The 15,798-nt window shown below is 41.2% G+C and overlaps 1 protein-coding gene across 1 annotated transcript in view; it reads left to right on the plus strand.

The window, feature by feature from the left end:
* The window catches only part of FBXL2 (F-box and leucine rich repeat protein 2), a 97,278-nt gene that overhangs the window by 64,607 nt on the left and 16,873 nt on the right, over positions 1-15,798 (plus strand). The window contains exons 3-5 of the mRNA XM_010372966.2: positions 3,555-3,609; positions 3,867-3,941; positions 9,398-9,492. Of these exons, the coding sequence (XP_010371268.1) occupies positions 3,555-3,609; positions 3,867-3,941; positions 9,398-9,492 (225 nt within the window). The remainder of the gene's footprint in view (positions 1-3,554; positions 3,610-3,866; positions 3,942-9,397; positions 9,493-15,798) is intronic.

A 15,798-nucleotide genomic window follows, 5' to 3' on the forward strand; every position in this document is an offset into this window, starting at 1 on the left:
AAGTTTTCTTGTGGAAGTTGATATGCTGATTTTGAAACTTAATAGGAAATTCTGAGAATCAAGAATAAGTAAGATAATCTTGATGAAGAAGAACAAAGTTGAAGGACTTATGTTACCAGACATTGTGACTTATTATTAAAGCTTCATAAAATCAGCCTTACTGGCACAAAGACAAACAGACTAATGGAGCAGAATACAAAGTCCAAAAGTACATCCAATCCCTTGCTCCCCTGTGTATATTTATAACCAGGTGCTATTGCAGTGCTTGCCTTGTAAAGTTGAGGCTATCACATTTGAGATAAGGAAGCACTTTCTAGGAAAGAATGTTTTGGAGGGGTCAGAACTCAGTTTGCCACTCGTGTCGCTATCTGCGTTTCTGTTGCCAGTATCCCAGGCTTTGTAATTGAGGGCATTAGTTTTACTTATTGAAACATGAGTCAGGAATTGACTTTGGCCGTCAGTGTGGTAGTTTGGAGTATCACCATGCCTATTTGTGCAAATTCAACTACTTTCAGTTTAAAAGGTTGGGGAGAGAGGGGAAATAATGTAAATACTTTAGGCAGTCTATTTTTTCATTCAGTAATCATAAAACTAGTAAGCATGAGATGAGAAATGTGAATTCCTGTTCCATGTGTTGGTTCCTGCGTGTGTCTCAACGTGTGAACTCTTGCCTCACTTGTGAATGAAGCAGGAGTCCAGTTTGTTCCAAGCAACATACTCACTAAACGAAAACTACTTCATCTGTTATTATCAGTTAAGAAATAGCACTGTTGACCTAAATAAGGAAACTGAGGTAAAATTAATCTAGAGAGTTTATTTGGGGCAAGTTTGAGATTGCAGCTCAGGAAACACTGGGAAGTGATCCCGAGAAAAAAGGAGTTGCTTGAGTTTTGTTTTTGTTTGTTTTTGTTTCTGTTTTTGTTTTTGTTTTTTTTTTTGAGATGAGTCTCTGTTGCCCAGGCTGGAGTGTAGTGGCATGATCCCGGCCCACTGCAACCTCCCCTTCCCGGGTTCAAGCGATTCTTCTGCCTCAGCCTCCTGAGTAGCTGGGACTACAGGCGCACACCACCACGCTCAGCTAATTTTTATATTTTTAATAGAGATGGGGTTTCACCATGTTGACCAGGATGGTCTCGATCTCTTGACCTTGTGATCTACCTGCCTCAGCTTCCCGAAGTGCTAGGATTACAGGTGTGAGCCACCGCACCTGGCCTGCTCGAATTTTTAAAGAAAACAGGATGAATCAGGAGAGGGGGCGATTACAAAAATTATTTTTGGGAACTCTTAGCGGTTTCCAGAAGTAACATTAATTAGTGATTGGTTGTACACTGTTGAACTATAGGGTAGGAGGAGTTAGAGTATCCAGCTTATGGCATTGTTAGGTTACTTTATAGCTTACTTGTGTCAGTCACTTTGGAGCCCACATAGCGGCTCATATCTCTTAGATTAAGTTTCTTTCTTAGGATCTAGCCCAATCCTGAGGGAAAAACAGCTATGTTAAGCTTTCCAAAGCAGTATATGTAGTGGTCATGGCTTGTGCTCTTGAGCCAGACTACCTGGATTCAAATCCTAGTTCCACTTTTACTATCAGCGTGCCCTGGGCACGTTACTTAACCTCTGTGTTCAGTGTCCTTATCTGTAAAATGGAGATAGTAATAGCACAACACCTCATAGTGGTGTTGTGCCAATTAAATGACTCGCATGTAAACCATGGTTGGCACATAGTTGATGCATAATCAGTGTTGACTATTTTTGTTATTACCAGTATTGTTATTACTGAGACATGATAAAGGTGGTATGCTCTTAAGGGATTTTCAAGGGAAACAGCTAACTCTTTTTTTTTTTTTTTACCTTTGGCATTTTAGAACCCAATCCCTGCATGAAATGTGATTCTGCTCTACTAGGCTAGTTTCTCTGTTTGGTGCTTGTTTTCTGTAGGGAGCTGACAATCAGATGTGGCTAGCTGTGGGATGGTCGTATGTCACAGAACACAGCTATTAGGGGCAGGAGAGCCTTTGGGTTGAGCACTGTGGATGTGTAGATATCCTGAAATACTTGGATGTATATGTTTAAGTACACATATTTTAGCCACCAGCATTTTCCTTTTTTTTTTTTTTTTTTTTTTTGAGACGGAGTCTCACTCTGTCGCCCAAGCTGGAGTGCAGTGGCCAGATCTCAGCTCACTGCAAGCTCCGCCTCCCGGGTTCACGCCATTCTCCTGCCTCAGCCTCCCGAGTAGCTGGGACTACAGGCGCCCGCCACCTCGCCCAGCTAGTTTTTTGTATTTTTTAGTAGAGACGGGGTTTCACCGTGTTAGCCAGGATGGTCTCGATCTCCTGACCTTGTGATCCGCCCGCCTCGGCCTCCCAAAGTGCTGGGATTACAGGCTTGAGCCACCGCGCCCGGCCGCCACCAGCATTTTTCTATGTACAAAGATCCCCTGACACTTTTAAAGTCAATGTAACCCTTATTATGCTTCTATCCTTTGCTTTTCACTAGAGAATGATTGTAGCCTGTATTGTAGGATGGCATCTCTACAGTCAGTATCCCATGGTACTGCAAGTGGGTGCATTATTGTAGGGTACAACACTTTGATGTTTTATGATTCTACTCTCCTTCCCTGAGGCCATGGATTTTTATCTCACCACTGATTGTTAGCTTTAAAGAATTTTGAGGAATATTATAGGTAGCTGTTTGCCATCTTACCACTCTCCCCTTCCACACTCAGAGGCACAGACTCTCATATTTACTTTCCAGGACTCTCAGAACTGAAGCACTATTCTTGTTCCTGACTTCAACCCTATCCATCCTTCTCACAGAAAAGCTGCCCTTTGTTTTCAGCTGTCACTCTGCAGTGCTGAGGCGCACATGGCTGTTTGCTCACGTACTATCAGCAGCAGCTCCTCTCCTTGACTGCCAGAATGTCGAGGCTTCACTCAGACCCCTGCCATGCTGGCAGCTACTGCTTCCTCTAAGGCATTACTGATGCCAACCAAGATTTTGTTTGCTTCTGTCTGCTTTTCTTTCCCCCTCATCTTTCCTGTGTTCTCTGGCTCCTTGGCTTTTGCTTAGGAAAAACTGAGCATTTATAGACTTTGCCACCTAATGAGCTCCATCTTTCTGCCAGGCGAACAAATACTTCAAACCAAATGGGTTTTGTCATCAAGCTTTTTTTTTGACAATGTTGTTTGAGGCTCAGGCATCTGAGCCTGTTCAGTGCATCTACCACCAAAAGAGGGCTTCTGCTAGAGCAGTGGTCTTCAAATAGAACCAATTATGGTCTTTCCTGTGTCCATTTCTTAGAACAAGGGAAATATAAGCTTAATGAGTTCTAAGGTAATTTGTATTGTGTGTCCAAAACAGCTTCTGAACATGCAAGCATTTAATATTTCACTGTAGTGATGTACAGTTATAGTGCACTTGTATATTGCACATTGAGGAATCTTGAAAAAACTTATGTATCCTGGTGGCAGATAAGATTTTTTCTTTCAACTTATAATTATCCTGAAATGTTAACACCATCTCGTTTTTGTGTTTTTTTCCTCTCTCTGTAGAATATTTTCCTTCTTGGATATAGTAACTTTGTGCCGATGTGCACAGATTTCCAAGGTAGAGTATTCACCAGATTTTTAATCAATACATATCAAGTTTCATTAGAATGAGTTTCAGTTCAAATTACTGAAAATTAAAATTTTATTATCTTTTATACTTAATATAACACAATGGTATAATTTTGCATTTGACTGTTGACTTAATATACATCAAAAGTAGAGGTTTGGAAATAAAGGTGAATCAAGACTTTAAGAGTCTCAATAAATGTGTTTCTTTCACCCCCAATCCCTCTTCCTTTACCTCCCACCTTCCAGGCTTGGAACATCTTAGCCCTGGATGGAAGCAACTGGCAAAGAATAGATCTTTTTAACTTTCAAACAGATGTAGAGGTAAGTTAGCTTTGGTTTAGATAGAAAACTTTTTAAAAAGACGAGTAACTGTTTCCTCTTTCCTGCCTTTTTATTTTACTGCATTTAGATCTAATATTAAAGTGCCGAGGTAGAACAGAAAGAAGAAAAGCTGGAAGGGATTTGCATACATCAAAACAAAACCCTGCTTGCATTTTAAATTGTATCAGTAACAGATTGTTTTTCTCTCGTTTATGTTTATAGTCTGAGTTTTACTACTCAGCTTTCTAAAGCCACACACCTGCATCATTATCACCTGGTTCAATGCTTTAACCTTAGGAGACTTAACAAATACTTATTGACCTAAAAAATCCACTGAGAAGTCTAATTCAGTGTCAAAAATGGAGAAATGGCAGAAGCACAGGCCCAAGAGTGAGGCTGGAGATCTAAAGTGTCACCCCAGCTCAGCCACTGAAGTCGTATAATCTCTCAGTACTTCTGTTTTATTATCTATAAAATAAAGAAGTAAAGTAATAGTTAAGTCTTATGCAATTCCAAGATTCTGATATATTTATCTGTAAATATGTAAATATCTCCATTTAAGCATGGCAAACCTGATGAAATGAGCAAAGTTTATTTTAGAGCAACTTTGATACTCAATACTAAATTTCTAACCAAAAGAAAGTTAAGGCAGGTAATAATAAAGAGCGTTGTACTTAGGGTTTGTCTCAAGCGCTGGGGCAGATAATAATAAAGAGCATTGTACTTAGGGTTTGTCTCAAGCGCTGGGGCAGGTAATAATAAAGAGCGTTGCACTTAGGGTTTGTCTCAAGCGCTGGGGCAGGTAATAATAAAGAGCGTTGCACTTAGGGTTTGTCTCAAGCGCTGGGGCAGGTAATAATAAAGAGCGTTGCACTTAGGGTTTGTCTCAAGCGCTGGGGCAGGTAATAATAAAGAGCGTTGCACTTAGGGTTTGTCTCAAGCGCTGGGGCAGGTAATAATAAAGAGCATTGTACTTAGGGTTTGTCTCAAGCGCTGGGGCAGGTAATAATAAAGAGCATTGTACTTAGGGTTTGTCTCAAGCGCTGGTTTGAGGGTCTTGAGATTCTGAAGTTTCTTTTCTACCTAATGTAAAACCTAATGTATTTCCAGTTTAGCAAACTTACAGTAGTGGAAATGCATTTTAATTTAGTTACTCACACAGTATGTTTGCCATGTGTTTTTACCAAGATGTATTTATTGGTTTTTTGGTTTTTTTGTTTGGATAAGGAAATGCATGTGTTTAACAGTAGGACTGAGCTAAGCAATTTCCTGCTAGCTGCTTAACCTGGTTTGACCTAGACAAACTAATGGTCTAGGTCAGTTGTGGAGACTCTTCACCTCCTTCTCTAGGTTACTTACTGCTTGAGAGTCTCTGCTTCTCATCTTATACCAGTGGAGCACAATACTTACAGTAAGTGGGGCAGAGCAGAAGATTTCCCTTTATTAAATAAAGGGGGAACCCCTTATTTCTGTCATATTGTGGTGCTCTGCTCTTGGAAGAGGGCAGGGACCTCAAGGAATCACGCCCATCCTGGAAAGATAAGCTCTAGTTCCTGGCTTAACACTGTAGTTTCTGAAATTAGGTGTTCTTTAGTGCACTTTTGAGAGTTAACAGCAGTGATTACAACAGTGCTCCACCTAAACATGCCAACATTCCATGCCAGTGAATAGAATTCCCCTTCAAACTGATCATATCTAAATATTTGTTCACTGTGTTTACTTAGTGATGATGTGGAGGACATTTAATTTCTAAAAATTGTAGTCATTTCTACTGACCACAAAGGAGAGTTATTGTTTTGAAAAAACTGAGCAAAATACTTTCTCTCTTTCTGTGGTTCTTCATGTCTCCTCAATTTTGATGACTTTTCCAACCATACAACTTTTTTGGAAAGCACATGAAGAACTTTTAAAGTCAGGCTGGGTGCAGTGGCTCACATCTGAAATCCCAACACTGTGGGAGGCCGTAGGGGGCAGATCACGGGAGCCCAGGAGTTCAAGACCAGCCTGGGCAACATAGCAAAACCATGTCTCTACAAAAAAATGAAAAAGCAAAAATTAGCCAGGCACACTGGCACATGCTTGTAGTCTCAGCTACTCAGGAGGCTGAGGTGGGAGGATCACCTGAGCCCAGGAGGCAGAGGTTGCAGTGAGTGCTGATTGTGCCATTGCACTCTAGCCTGGGTGACAGAGTGAGGCCCTGTCTCAAAAAAAAAAAAAATTATTTTGATATTAAAAAGTTCTACTATTTCAAGTAAATATCACTACCTTGTGCATTATTTGATCACAAGATTTTAGCTGACTGCTGACTTTCAGCTAACTGCCATATAAACACATCCCAAAAATACTTAAAAGTACATCCACCAAAGGGGAAGCCAATTTATGGTTCACCAGTGATATAAATAATTGCATGTGAAAACCTAAAATAGCTGGCACCAGGGTGCAATCTAGTCGTAACACTTAGCTTCCCTTTTGGGCTAGCCCCCTTGGTCCAGCCTAGATTATGAACCAAGTCTTGGGGTCTTTCATAGTCCTTAAACAAGACCCTTTGGAGGATGCTTGCCCTAGGAAGCATTTTATGGATAGTCTTAAAAATATGCACTTTGGGAAGGAAATGTGAGAGAAAAGAGAAGTTGTCAAGGATCAGGATCAACACACTAATAATATTTGCTGTGTGTCTGACACTGTCGTAAGCACCATATTAAACTGAGGCACAGAAAAGGTTGAGTAACTTATCCAAGGTCACTCACCTACTAAGAGGAGACTGTAGGTATCTTGAACGGTGGGTTGCATGACTGGCACATGAAGAAAAGACAGAGTAAAGCATCTAGGTGACACGTGCACACGGTACCTTTCCTTCATCTTCTCTTTTGTGAATACGTGTAGTTTACCTGAAGTTTGGGTTGGCATTTTCTGTGCCTTTAAAACTTGTACATTTTGTTGTCAGTGTCTTCATGGTTACTGAAGATTGTGCTAGGCCAAAAATGAGAAATAACTAAGTAGTGTGTGAATCTGAAAGTGGTAACTCCAAGGGTCTTTAGCCCATTTTAGGGCTTATTTTTCTTTAAAGCCCTTCATTCTAAAATGCATGCCTACAACATATTGTCTGGTAGATAAGACACAGAATCATTGGCTTGAATATTGCACTGAAATGGATTTGCATTTTTCCCCCTCTTAGTTGGAAACAGTGGAACAGAATATTGTGTATGTAGTTTTGTATTCCAGTACAAGAACTTTGCCCCAAAAAAGGAGAACTAGAAAGTTTATATAAATGTTACTAACTTGAAATGGGAACAGTATATTAGGTGCTCTGTTTGTAGACATTGGTGTAGAGCTGGTTTTTTTGTTTGTTTCTGTTTATTAGGTACTTAAATACATATCTTTGATTTCTAAGTCATAATCTTTTTCCCCCAGTGACAAAGATTTATTTTACAATTGTCTGGAATTTTGCTTCAAAAAATATTAATAATTGTTAATGCAGGTAGTCTCAAGAAAGTATAAATAGATGCTAACAGTATCAAAGATTGGATTTTCAACGTAATTAAGATGTTAGCTAGGTAACAATATGTATCCTGTGGGGTTTTTTGTTTGTTTGTTTTTATGAGACAGAGTCTTGCTCTGTCACCCAGGCTGGACTGCAGTGGGATGATCTTGGCTCACTGCAACCTCCATCTCCCAGGCTCAAGCGATTCTCCTACCTCAGCCTCCCAAGTAGCTGGGACTACAGGTGTGCCCCACTATGCTTGGCTGAATTTTTTTTTTTTTTTTGGAGACAGTCTCGCTCTGTTGCCCAGGCTGGAGTGCAGTGGCGTGATCTCAGCTCACTGCAAGCTCTGCCTTCCGGGTTCACGCCATTCTCCTGCCTCAGCCTCCCAGGTAGCTGGGACTACAGGTGCCTGCCACCACGCCCAGCTAATTTTTTGTGTTTTTAGTAGAGACAGGGTTTTACCGTGTTAGCCAGGATGGTCTCGATCTCCTGACCTCGTGATCCGCCCACCTCGGCCTCCCAAAGTGCTGGGATTATAGGTGTGAGCCACCGTGCCTGGCCGCTTGGCTGATTTTTGTATCTTTAGTAGAGATGGGGTTTCACCATGTTGGCCAGCCTGGTCTCAAAATCCTGACTCAGCCTCCCAAAGTGCAGGGATTACAGGCTTGAGCCACTGTGCGCACCCCCTGTGGTTTTGATGTATCTTGGTGAATTCATCATGCTCACAGTTCAGTGCCAAGATTGCTGTTTTATAAAATGAGGATAATAGTATTCAAAACAAATCAAATTGTCCCTTTGAACTTTTCCTCCCTTGTGGAGGTGGAGGTTGTAGTTAATATTTATAACTACCTTCTTCCACAATGAATTTCTGTATTCCTTTGCCTTCAGCAAGCGCCTCAGCTGGTCATGGTTCTTTACCTGGTGGAATGACTCAGACCTTTATTCCTGAAGGGTCTGGTCATTAATCGTCGTGCTTGGATTGGGTTGTTGTAGTTTGCTACTGACATAAATCATAGGGCATGGTACTACTACAAGATGCCCTAAGGGATCTTCTGTATTCTACACATACTCTTCCTTACCTCCATTTTGGGAGTGTTCATGAAGTTTTTTGACTATTAAATGAGCCATAATAGGTACAAGAAATTGTTCTTCAAAAAGTAGAAGTAAACCAGGTGCCATGGCATGTGCCTGTAGTCCTAGCTACTCAGTAGGCTGAGGCAGGAGGATCACTTGAGCCCAGGAGTTTGAGACTACAATGAGCTATGACCACACCACTGTACTCCAATCTGGGCACCAGAGTGAGACCCCCAAACACCAACCCCGTCTCTAAAGAAAAAAAGTGATTTGAAGTAGAAAATGTTTTTAAAAAGTGGAAGTGCTTAATCATTGTTCATTGTTCATTTTCTTTTTGCTTCCTCTAATATCTCTGCGAGTACGCAGCGAAAGTTCTTGTTTCAAAGCAAATGTGTTTAAGTAGGGGACGGCTAAGGAGGATGAGGGGAAGCTTTTGCAATATATTGTTATACTTTTAAAGTGGTAATGTTTAGCTCAAGTAGGATTTTCTTTTTAAAGCTGCATTGTCTTAGATCTCTGCTTAGTGGCTGGTATTCCCACAGCTAACCTCAAAAAGCCTTTTGATTGGCGGAATGGCTGTGACCCCTGGGTAGGGAGGGCCTAATCCCAGGGCTAAGGCTTTCAAAAGGCAGTGTACAGGTTTTGGTTTTTGTGTTTGTGTTTGTTTTTGTTTGTTGGTTGGTTTTAGAATACTTAATGCTTTAATTGAGAACATTTTTCAGCGCTTGCAGCCCCTTCATGCATTAAGGATAGAACTGAGGTGTTAGAGGAATGTTCCAAAAATATTTTCTGTTACACTTGGAAAAATATATTCTGTTCCTAGATTTCAGGTTATTTTGCTGTTAGATAAGCAGCATGAAAAAACAGTATTTTTCCCCCCAAACTTTCTTGATTAAAGGGTCGAGTGGTGGAAAATATCTCGAAGCGATGCGGTGGATTCCTGAGGAAGCTCAGCTTGCGAGGCTGCATTGGTGTTGGGGACTCCTCCTTGAAGTAAGTCAAATCCAGTGGCTCACTCTGTCATGGCAGCTTGTAGCATTTTCATCAAAATGAAAAAGCATTTCAGCAAAAATAAATCAAGCCTATTATATGTTCTTCTTCTGTTAAAATTATTTTTGTGGTAATTTGCATAGAGTAATGAGAGGACCAGGACTTTGGAATATCTAACCTGGGTTGGAAACCAAGCTGTACTGTTGTTAGGGATGTGACCTTGGGACAAATTGTTTCGCCTGAGTGTCAGTTCTCTCTTCTGCAAAGTCAGGGCAGTTATAGCTCCCACAGGACTGTCATAGGCATAACAAGAAATAACATGTATGAAGTGCCTACCTCTTTTCTATTTCCTTCTTCACTTCTGCATCTTCCTAGTTTTCCTCTCATATTAGCTACCTTTATAAATTTTACTAATTGATAAAATATTTCAAAAATTTCCCTGGCATACGCTAGAATTTTGCTTACTCATAATGATGGGATATGATTTTTACATTAATTTTATTATTGTTAGCAATATATCCTATCCAACCAAATATTTGCCCATCTCTTACTGGATAACCATTATTTATTGGGGTTTTTTGGGGGGGTTGCTTTTGTTTTTGTTTTTGTTTTGAGACCAAGTCTCGCTCTGTCGCTCAGGCTGGAGTGCAGCAGTGCGATCTCAGCTCACTGCAACCTCTGCCTCCCAGGTTCAAGTGATTCTCCTGCCTCAGCCTCCTGAGTAGCTGGGATTACAGGCATGCACCACCACGCCCAGCTAATTTTTGTGTTTTTAGTAGAGACAAGATTTCACCATGTTGGCCATGCTGGTCTTGAACTCCTGACCTCACCCATCTTGGACTCCCAAAGTGCTGGGATTACAGTCGTGAGCCACTGCACCTGGGCAATTGGGAATGTTATCAATGTTAAGGATGTGTGCTGGCCAGGCACAGTGGCTCAGGCCTGTAATCCCAGCACTTTGGGAGGCTGAGGTGGGACGATCCCTTGAAGCCAGGAGTTTGAGACCAGTTTGGGCAGCAAAATGAGACTCCTCTACCAAAAAAAAAAAAACCCCACACACAAAAACAAAAAACACATATGTGCTTTGAGGATTTCTGGAGACAGAGATGATTAAAACCTTCATGTCTTTATCCTCATGGCCTCTAGTATTGCTTATGAGGTTGGCTAAATTAGGGTGTACCCCCCATAACCTTGGAATACACTTTGTGTTCTTGCAGACCTAAATATTACCACAATGTACAGCAATCACAGACTTCCAGTAAGAATGTGCAACATACAGTGAATGCAGACAGTCGAATTTACAATTCAAACATCTGCTATACCATTGCTAAAAAAAAAAATTGATTCACAACATCATCTTTTAAGTATAAAAACACTCACTTTAACTGTTATGGAACAAAATGATTTTCTTTAAATCAAGAAAATTCTTTAAATCATGAATTAGATTGGCACCTTTAAACATGTTTAAACAACCTTCTATCACTCAGATAAAGCCCACTTGAATTGCCATGTATTATTTATTTTGTATATTATTGGATCCTATTTGCTACAATTTTGTTAAAAAATTTTGCATTTGGGCTCATGAGGAATATTGCCTTACGATTTTATTTTCTTTTTTTTTTTTTTTTTTTTTTTTTTTTTTTTTTTTGAGACGGAGTCTCGCTCTGTCGCCCAGGTTGGAGTGCAGTGGCCGGATCTCGGCTCACTGCAAGCTCTGCCTCCCGGGTTCACGCCATTCTCCTGCCTCAGCCTCCCGAGTAGCTGGGACTACAGGCGCCCGCCACCACGCCCGGCTAGTTTTTTTGTATTTTTTAGTAGAGACGGGGTTTCACCGTGTTCGCCAGGATGGTCTTGATCTCCTGACCTCGTGATCCGCCCGTCTCGGCCTCCCAAAGTGCTGGGATTACAGGCTTGAGCCACCGCGCCCGGCCACGATTTTATTTTCTTATAATGCTTTTGTGTGGTTTAGGTATCAAGGTAATACTGGCTTCATGCAGTGAATTGGGAAGTATTTCCTCCTATTCACATTTCTGGGGATGTGTTCAGTGGCTGACATCTATAATCCCAGTGCTTTGGGAGGCCAAGGTGGGAGAACCACTTGAGCCCAGGATTTTGAGACCAGCCTGGCAACACAGCAAGGCCCCATCTCTTAAAAAAAATTAAGTAGCTGGGTGTGGTGGTGCATACCGGTAGTCCTAGCTATTTGGGAGGCTAAAGTGGGAAGATCGCTTGAACCCAGAAGTTCAAGGCTGCAGTGAGCTATGATCACACCACCATACTCCAAGCTGGGTGACAGAGTGAGACCCTATCTCTAAAAAATAAAAACAATTTGGCCAGGTGTGGTGTCTCATGCCTGTAATCTCAGCACTTTGGGAGGCTGAACAGGCGGATCACGAGGTCAGGAGATCAAGACCATCCTGGCTAACATGGTGAAACCCCATCTCTACTAAAAATACAAAAAATTAGCCTGGCGCGGTGGCGGGCACCTGTAGTCCCAACTACTTGGGAGGCTGAGGCAGAAGAATGGCGTGAACCCGGGAGGCGGCACTTGCAGTGAGCCAAGATCATACCACAGCACTCCAGCCTGGGCGACAGAATGAGACTCTGTCTCAAAAGTAAATAAAAAAAAATAAAAACAATTTTTAAAAATTCTGGGAGTGTTTATGTACAATTTATATATTTTTTAAATGTTTTGTAGAATTCACTATTGAGGCCATCTGCTCCTGCATGTTTTTTGGGGGGAACGTTTTTAATTACAAATTTGATTTCTTTTTTTTTTTTTTTTGATGGAGTTTTACTCTGGTTGCCCAGGCTGGAGTGCAGTGGCACAGTCTTGGCTCACTGCAAACTCAAGGAATTCTCCTGCCTCAGCCTCCCAAGTAGCTGGGATTACAGGCACCCACCACTATGCCTGGCTAATTTTTATATTTTTGGTAGAGACAGGGGTTTCACCATGTTGTCCAGGCTGGTCTTGAACTCCTGACCTCAGGTGATCTGCTTGCCTCGGCCTCCTAAAGTGTTGTGATTACAGGCATGAGCCACCTCACCCAGCCTCAATTTCTTTAATATGTATAGAATTCTTCAGATTATTTCTTCATAAATGAGTTTTGGTAGTCTGTGTCTTTCAAAGAATTTGTCCATTTCACCTAAGTTCTTGGACTTATTAACATTGTTTATATCCTCTTATTTTAATATCTGTGGCCAGGCGCGGTGGCTCAAGCCTGTAATCCCAGCACTTTGGGAGGCCGAGGCGGGCGGATCACAAGGTCAGGAGATGGAGACCATCCTGGCTAACACGGTGAAACCCTGTCTCTACTAAAAAGTACAAAAAACTAGCCGGACGAGGTGGCGGGCGCCTGTAGTCCCAGCTACTCGGGAGGCTGAGGCAGGAGAATGGCGTGAACCCGGGAGGCGGAGATTGCAGTGAGCTGAGATCCGGCCACTGCACTCCAGCTTGGGCGACAGAGCGAGACTCCGTCTCAAAAAAAAAAAAAAAAAAAAAAAAAAAAAAAAATATATATATATGTAAAATCTGCAGTGATATACCCTCTCTCGTTTCTGAAATTGGTAATTGTCTTTTTTTTTTTTTTTGGTCCTTGTCAGTCTGGCTATTAAGAGGTCTATCAATTTTATTGATATTCTCAAAGAACCAGCTTTTGTTTTCACCCATTTTTCATTGTTTTTCTGTTTTCTACTTCATTTATTTCCACTCTGATCTTTATTATTTCCTTCCTTTTGCTTACTTTGGGCTTCATTTGTTTTTGTTTTTGTTTTTTCTCTAGTTTCTTAAGACGGAAGCTGAAGTCATTGATTTGAGACCTTTTTTTTTTTACAGTATGGGAGTTTAATGACATAAACTAAGTCAGTATTTTGGGGAGAATTTGGCCACAAATTCTTATATGCTATGTTTTCATTTTCATGCAAAATGCATTCTAATTCCCCTTTTGATTTCTTTCATGACCCATGGGTTGTTTAGAGCAATATTATTTAGTTTCCAAATATTTGGACATTTTCCAGAAGAGCACATTACTGATTTCTAATTCAATTCAGTCGTGATCACAGAACATAGTTATACCCTGAATCCTTTTAAATTTATTGAGACTTGTTTTGTGGCCAATAATATGGCCACTCCTGGCAAGTGTCCCATGTGCACTTGAAGAGAATGTATATTCTGCTGTTAGATGAAGTGTGCTATAAATGCCAGTAGGTCAGGTTGGTTGATAGTATTGAGCAGATCTTCTCTATTCTTACTAATTTTCCAACTACTAATTTATCAACTAATAAGAGAGAAGTATTGAAATATCTGCCTGTAATTTTTTATTTGTCTATTTCTCCTCACAGTCCTGGCAGCTCTTGCTTCATGTATTTTGAAGCTCTGTTATTATGTATATAAACATTTAGAATTGCTACGTCTTTTTCATTGATATGTCTTTCTTTTATCCCTGATAATTTTCTTTACTATAAAATCTACTTTGTCTTATATAGTCACTCCAGCTTTCTTTTGACTAGTGTTGGCATTATATCTGTTTTTCTGTCATTTTACTTTAATCTATTTGTATCTATATTTAAAGTTGATTTTTTATAGTTGGGTGTAGCTTTTGTTTCTTTTTTAGGCGGAGTCTCGCTCTGTCACCCAGGCTGGAGTGCAGTGGAGTGCAGCTCACTGCAACCTCTGCCTCCTGAGTTCAAGCCATTCTCCTGCCTCAGCCTGCCAAGTAGCTGGGACTCCAGGCACGTGCTATCACGCCCAGATGATTTTTTATATTTTTAGTAGAGACGGGGTTTCACCATGTTAGCTAGGATGGGCTCGATCTCCTGACCTCATGATCTGCCTGCCTCAGCCTCCCAAAGTGCTGGGATTACAAGCCTGAGCCACTGCACCCAGCTGGGTGTTGCTTTTTATCCAGTATGACAGTCTTTGCTTTTTAATTTGGGTTAGACTATTTGCATTTAATATGATGATTATGGTTAGGTTTAAATCCACCCTCTTGCTGTTTGTTTTCTATTTGTCCCATACATTCTTTTTTCCCCCTTCCTCTTTCTTTCTTCTTTTAGATTTTTTTTTTTTTTTTTTTTTTTTTTTTTTTTGAGACAGGGTCTTGCTGTTGCCCAGGCTGGAGTGCAGTGGCACAATCTCAACTCACTGCAGCCTCTGCCTCCTGCGTTCAAGCGATTCTCGTGCCTCAACCTCCCAAGTAGCTGGGGCTACAAGCATGGGCCACCTTGCCTGGATAAATTGTGTATTTTTAATAGAGACAGGTTTTCACCATGTTGCCCAGGCTGATCTCAAACTCCTGACCTCAAATGATCTGCCCACCTCAGCCTCCCAAAGTGCTGGGATTGTACAGGCATGAGCCACCATGCCTGGCCGAGATTAAGTGTTTTTTAATGACTTCATTTTATATTCTTTTTTCGCTTCGTTTCTATAACTCTTCATATGTTTAGTCATTGCTTTAGAGTTTATTGACTACATGTTTAATTTAGTACAGTCTACCTTCATTTTTTTTTTTTTTTTTTTTTTTTTTTTTTTTGAGACGGCGTCTCGCTCTGTCTCCTGAGCTGGAGTGCAGTGGCCGGATCTCAGCTCACTGCAAGCTCCACCTCCCGGGTTCACGCCATTCTCCTGCCTCAGCCTCCCGAGTAGCTGGGACTACAGGCGCCCGCCACCTCGCCTGGCTAGTTTTTTGTATTTTTTAGTAGAGACAGAGTTTCACCGTGTTAGCCAGGATGGTCTCGATCTCCTGACCTCGTGATCCACCCGTCTCGGCCTCCCAAAGTGCTGGGATTACAGGCTTGAGCCACCGTGCCCGGCCTACTTTCATATTGTATTATGTAAAACTTTCATTTCTCCTCACTTGGTCTTTATGCTATTGTTGTCATACATGTTAATTCTACTTATATAAACTTCATAGATTTCGTACCTTTGTTTAACAGTCAACTATTTTTAAGAGATTTATTATTATTATTATTATTATTATTATTTTAGACAGTCTCACTCTGTCACCCAGGCTGGAGTGCAGTGCCATGGTCTAGGCTCAGTGCAACCTCTGCCTCCCAGGTTCAAGTGATTCTTGTGCCTCAGCCTCCCAAGTAGCTGAGACTACAGGCATGTACCACCCTGCCTGGCTAATTTTTGTACTTTTAGTAGAGACAAGGTTTTGTCCTGTTGGCCAGGCTGGTCTCAAATTCCTGGCCTCAAGTGAGCTGCCTGCCTCAGCCTCCCAAAGTGTTGGGTTTACAGGCATGAGCCACAGTGCCTGCCTATTTTTAAGAGATTTAAATTTAAAAATTGTATATACCCAAGTAGTT

Source organism: Rhinopithecus roxellana, chromosome 1, assembly GCF_007565055.1.
Source record: "Rhinopithecus roxellana isolate Shanxi Qingling chromosome 1, ASM756505v1, whole genome shotgun sequence".
Classification (NCBI taxonomy): Eukaryota; Metazoa; Chordata; class Mammalia; order Primates; family Cercopithecidae; genus Rhinopithecus; species Rhinopithecus roxellana.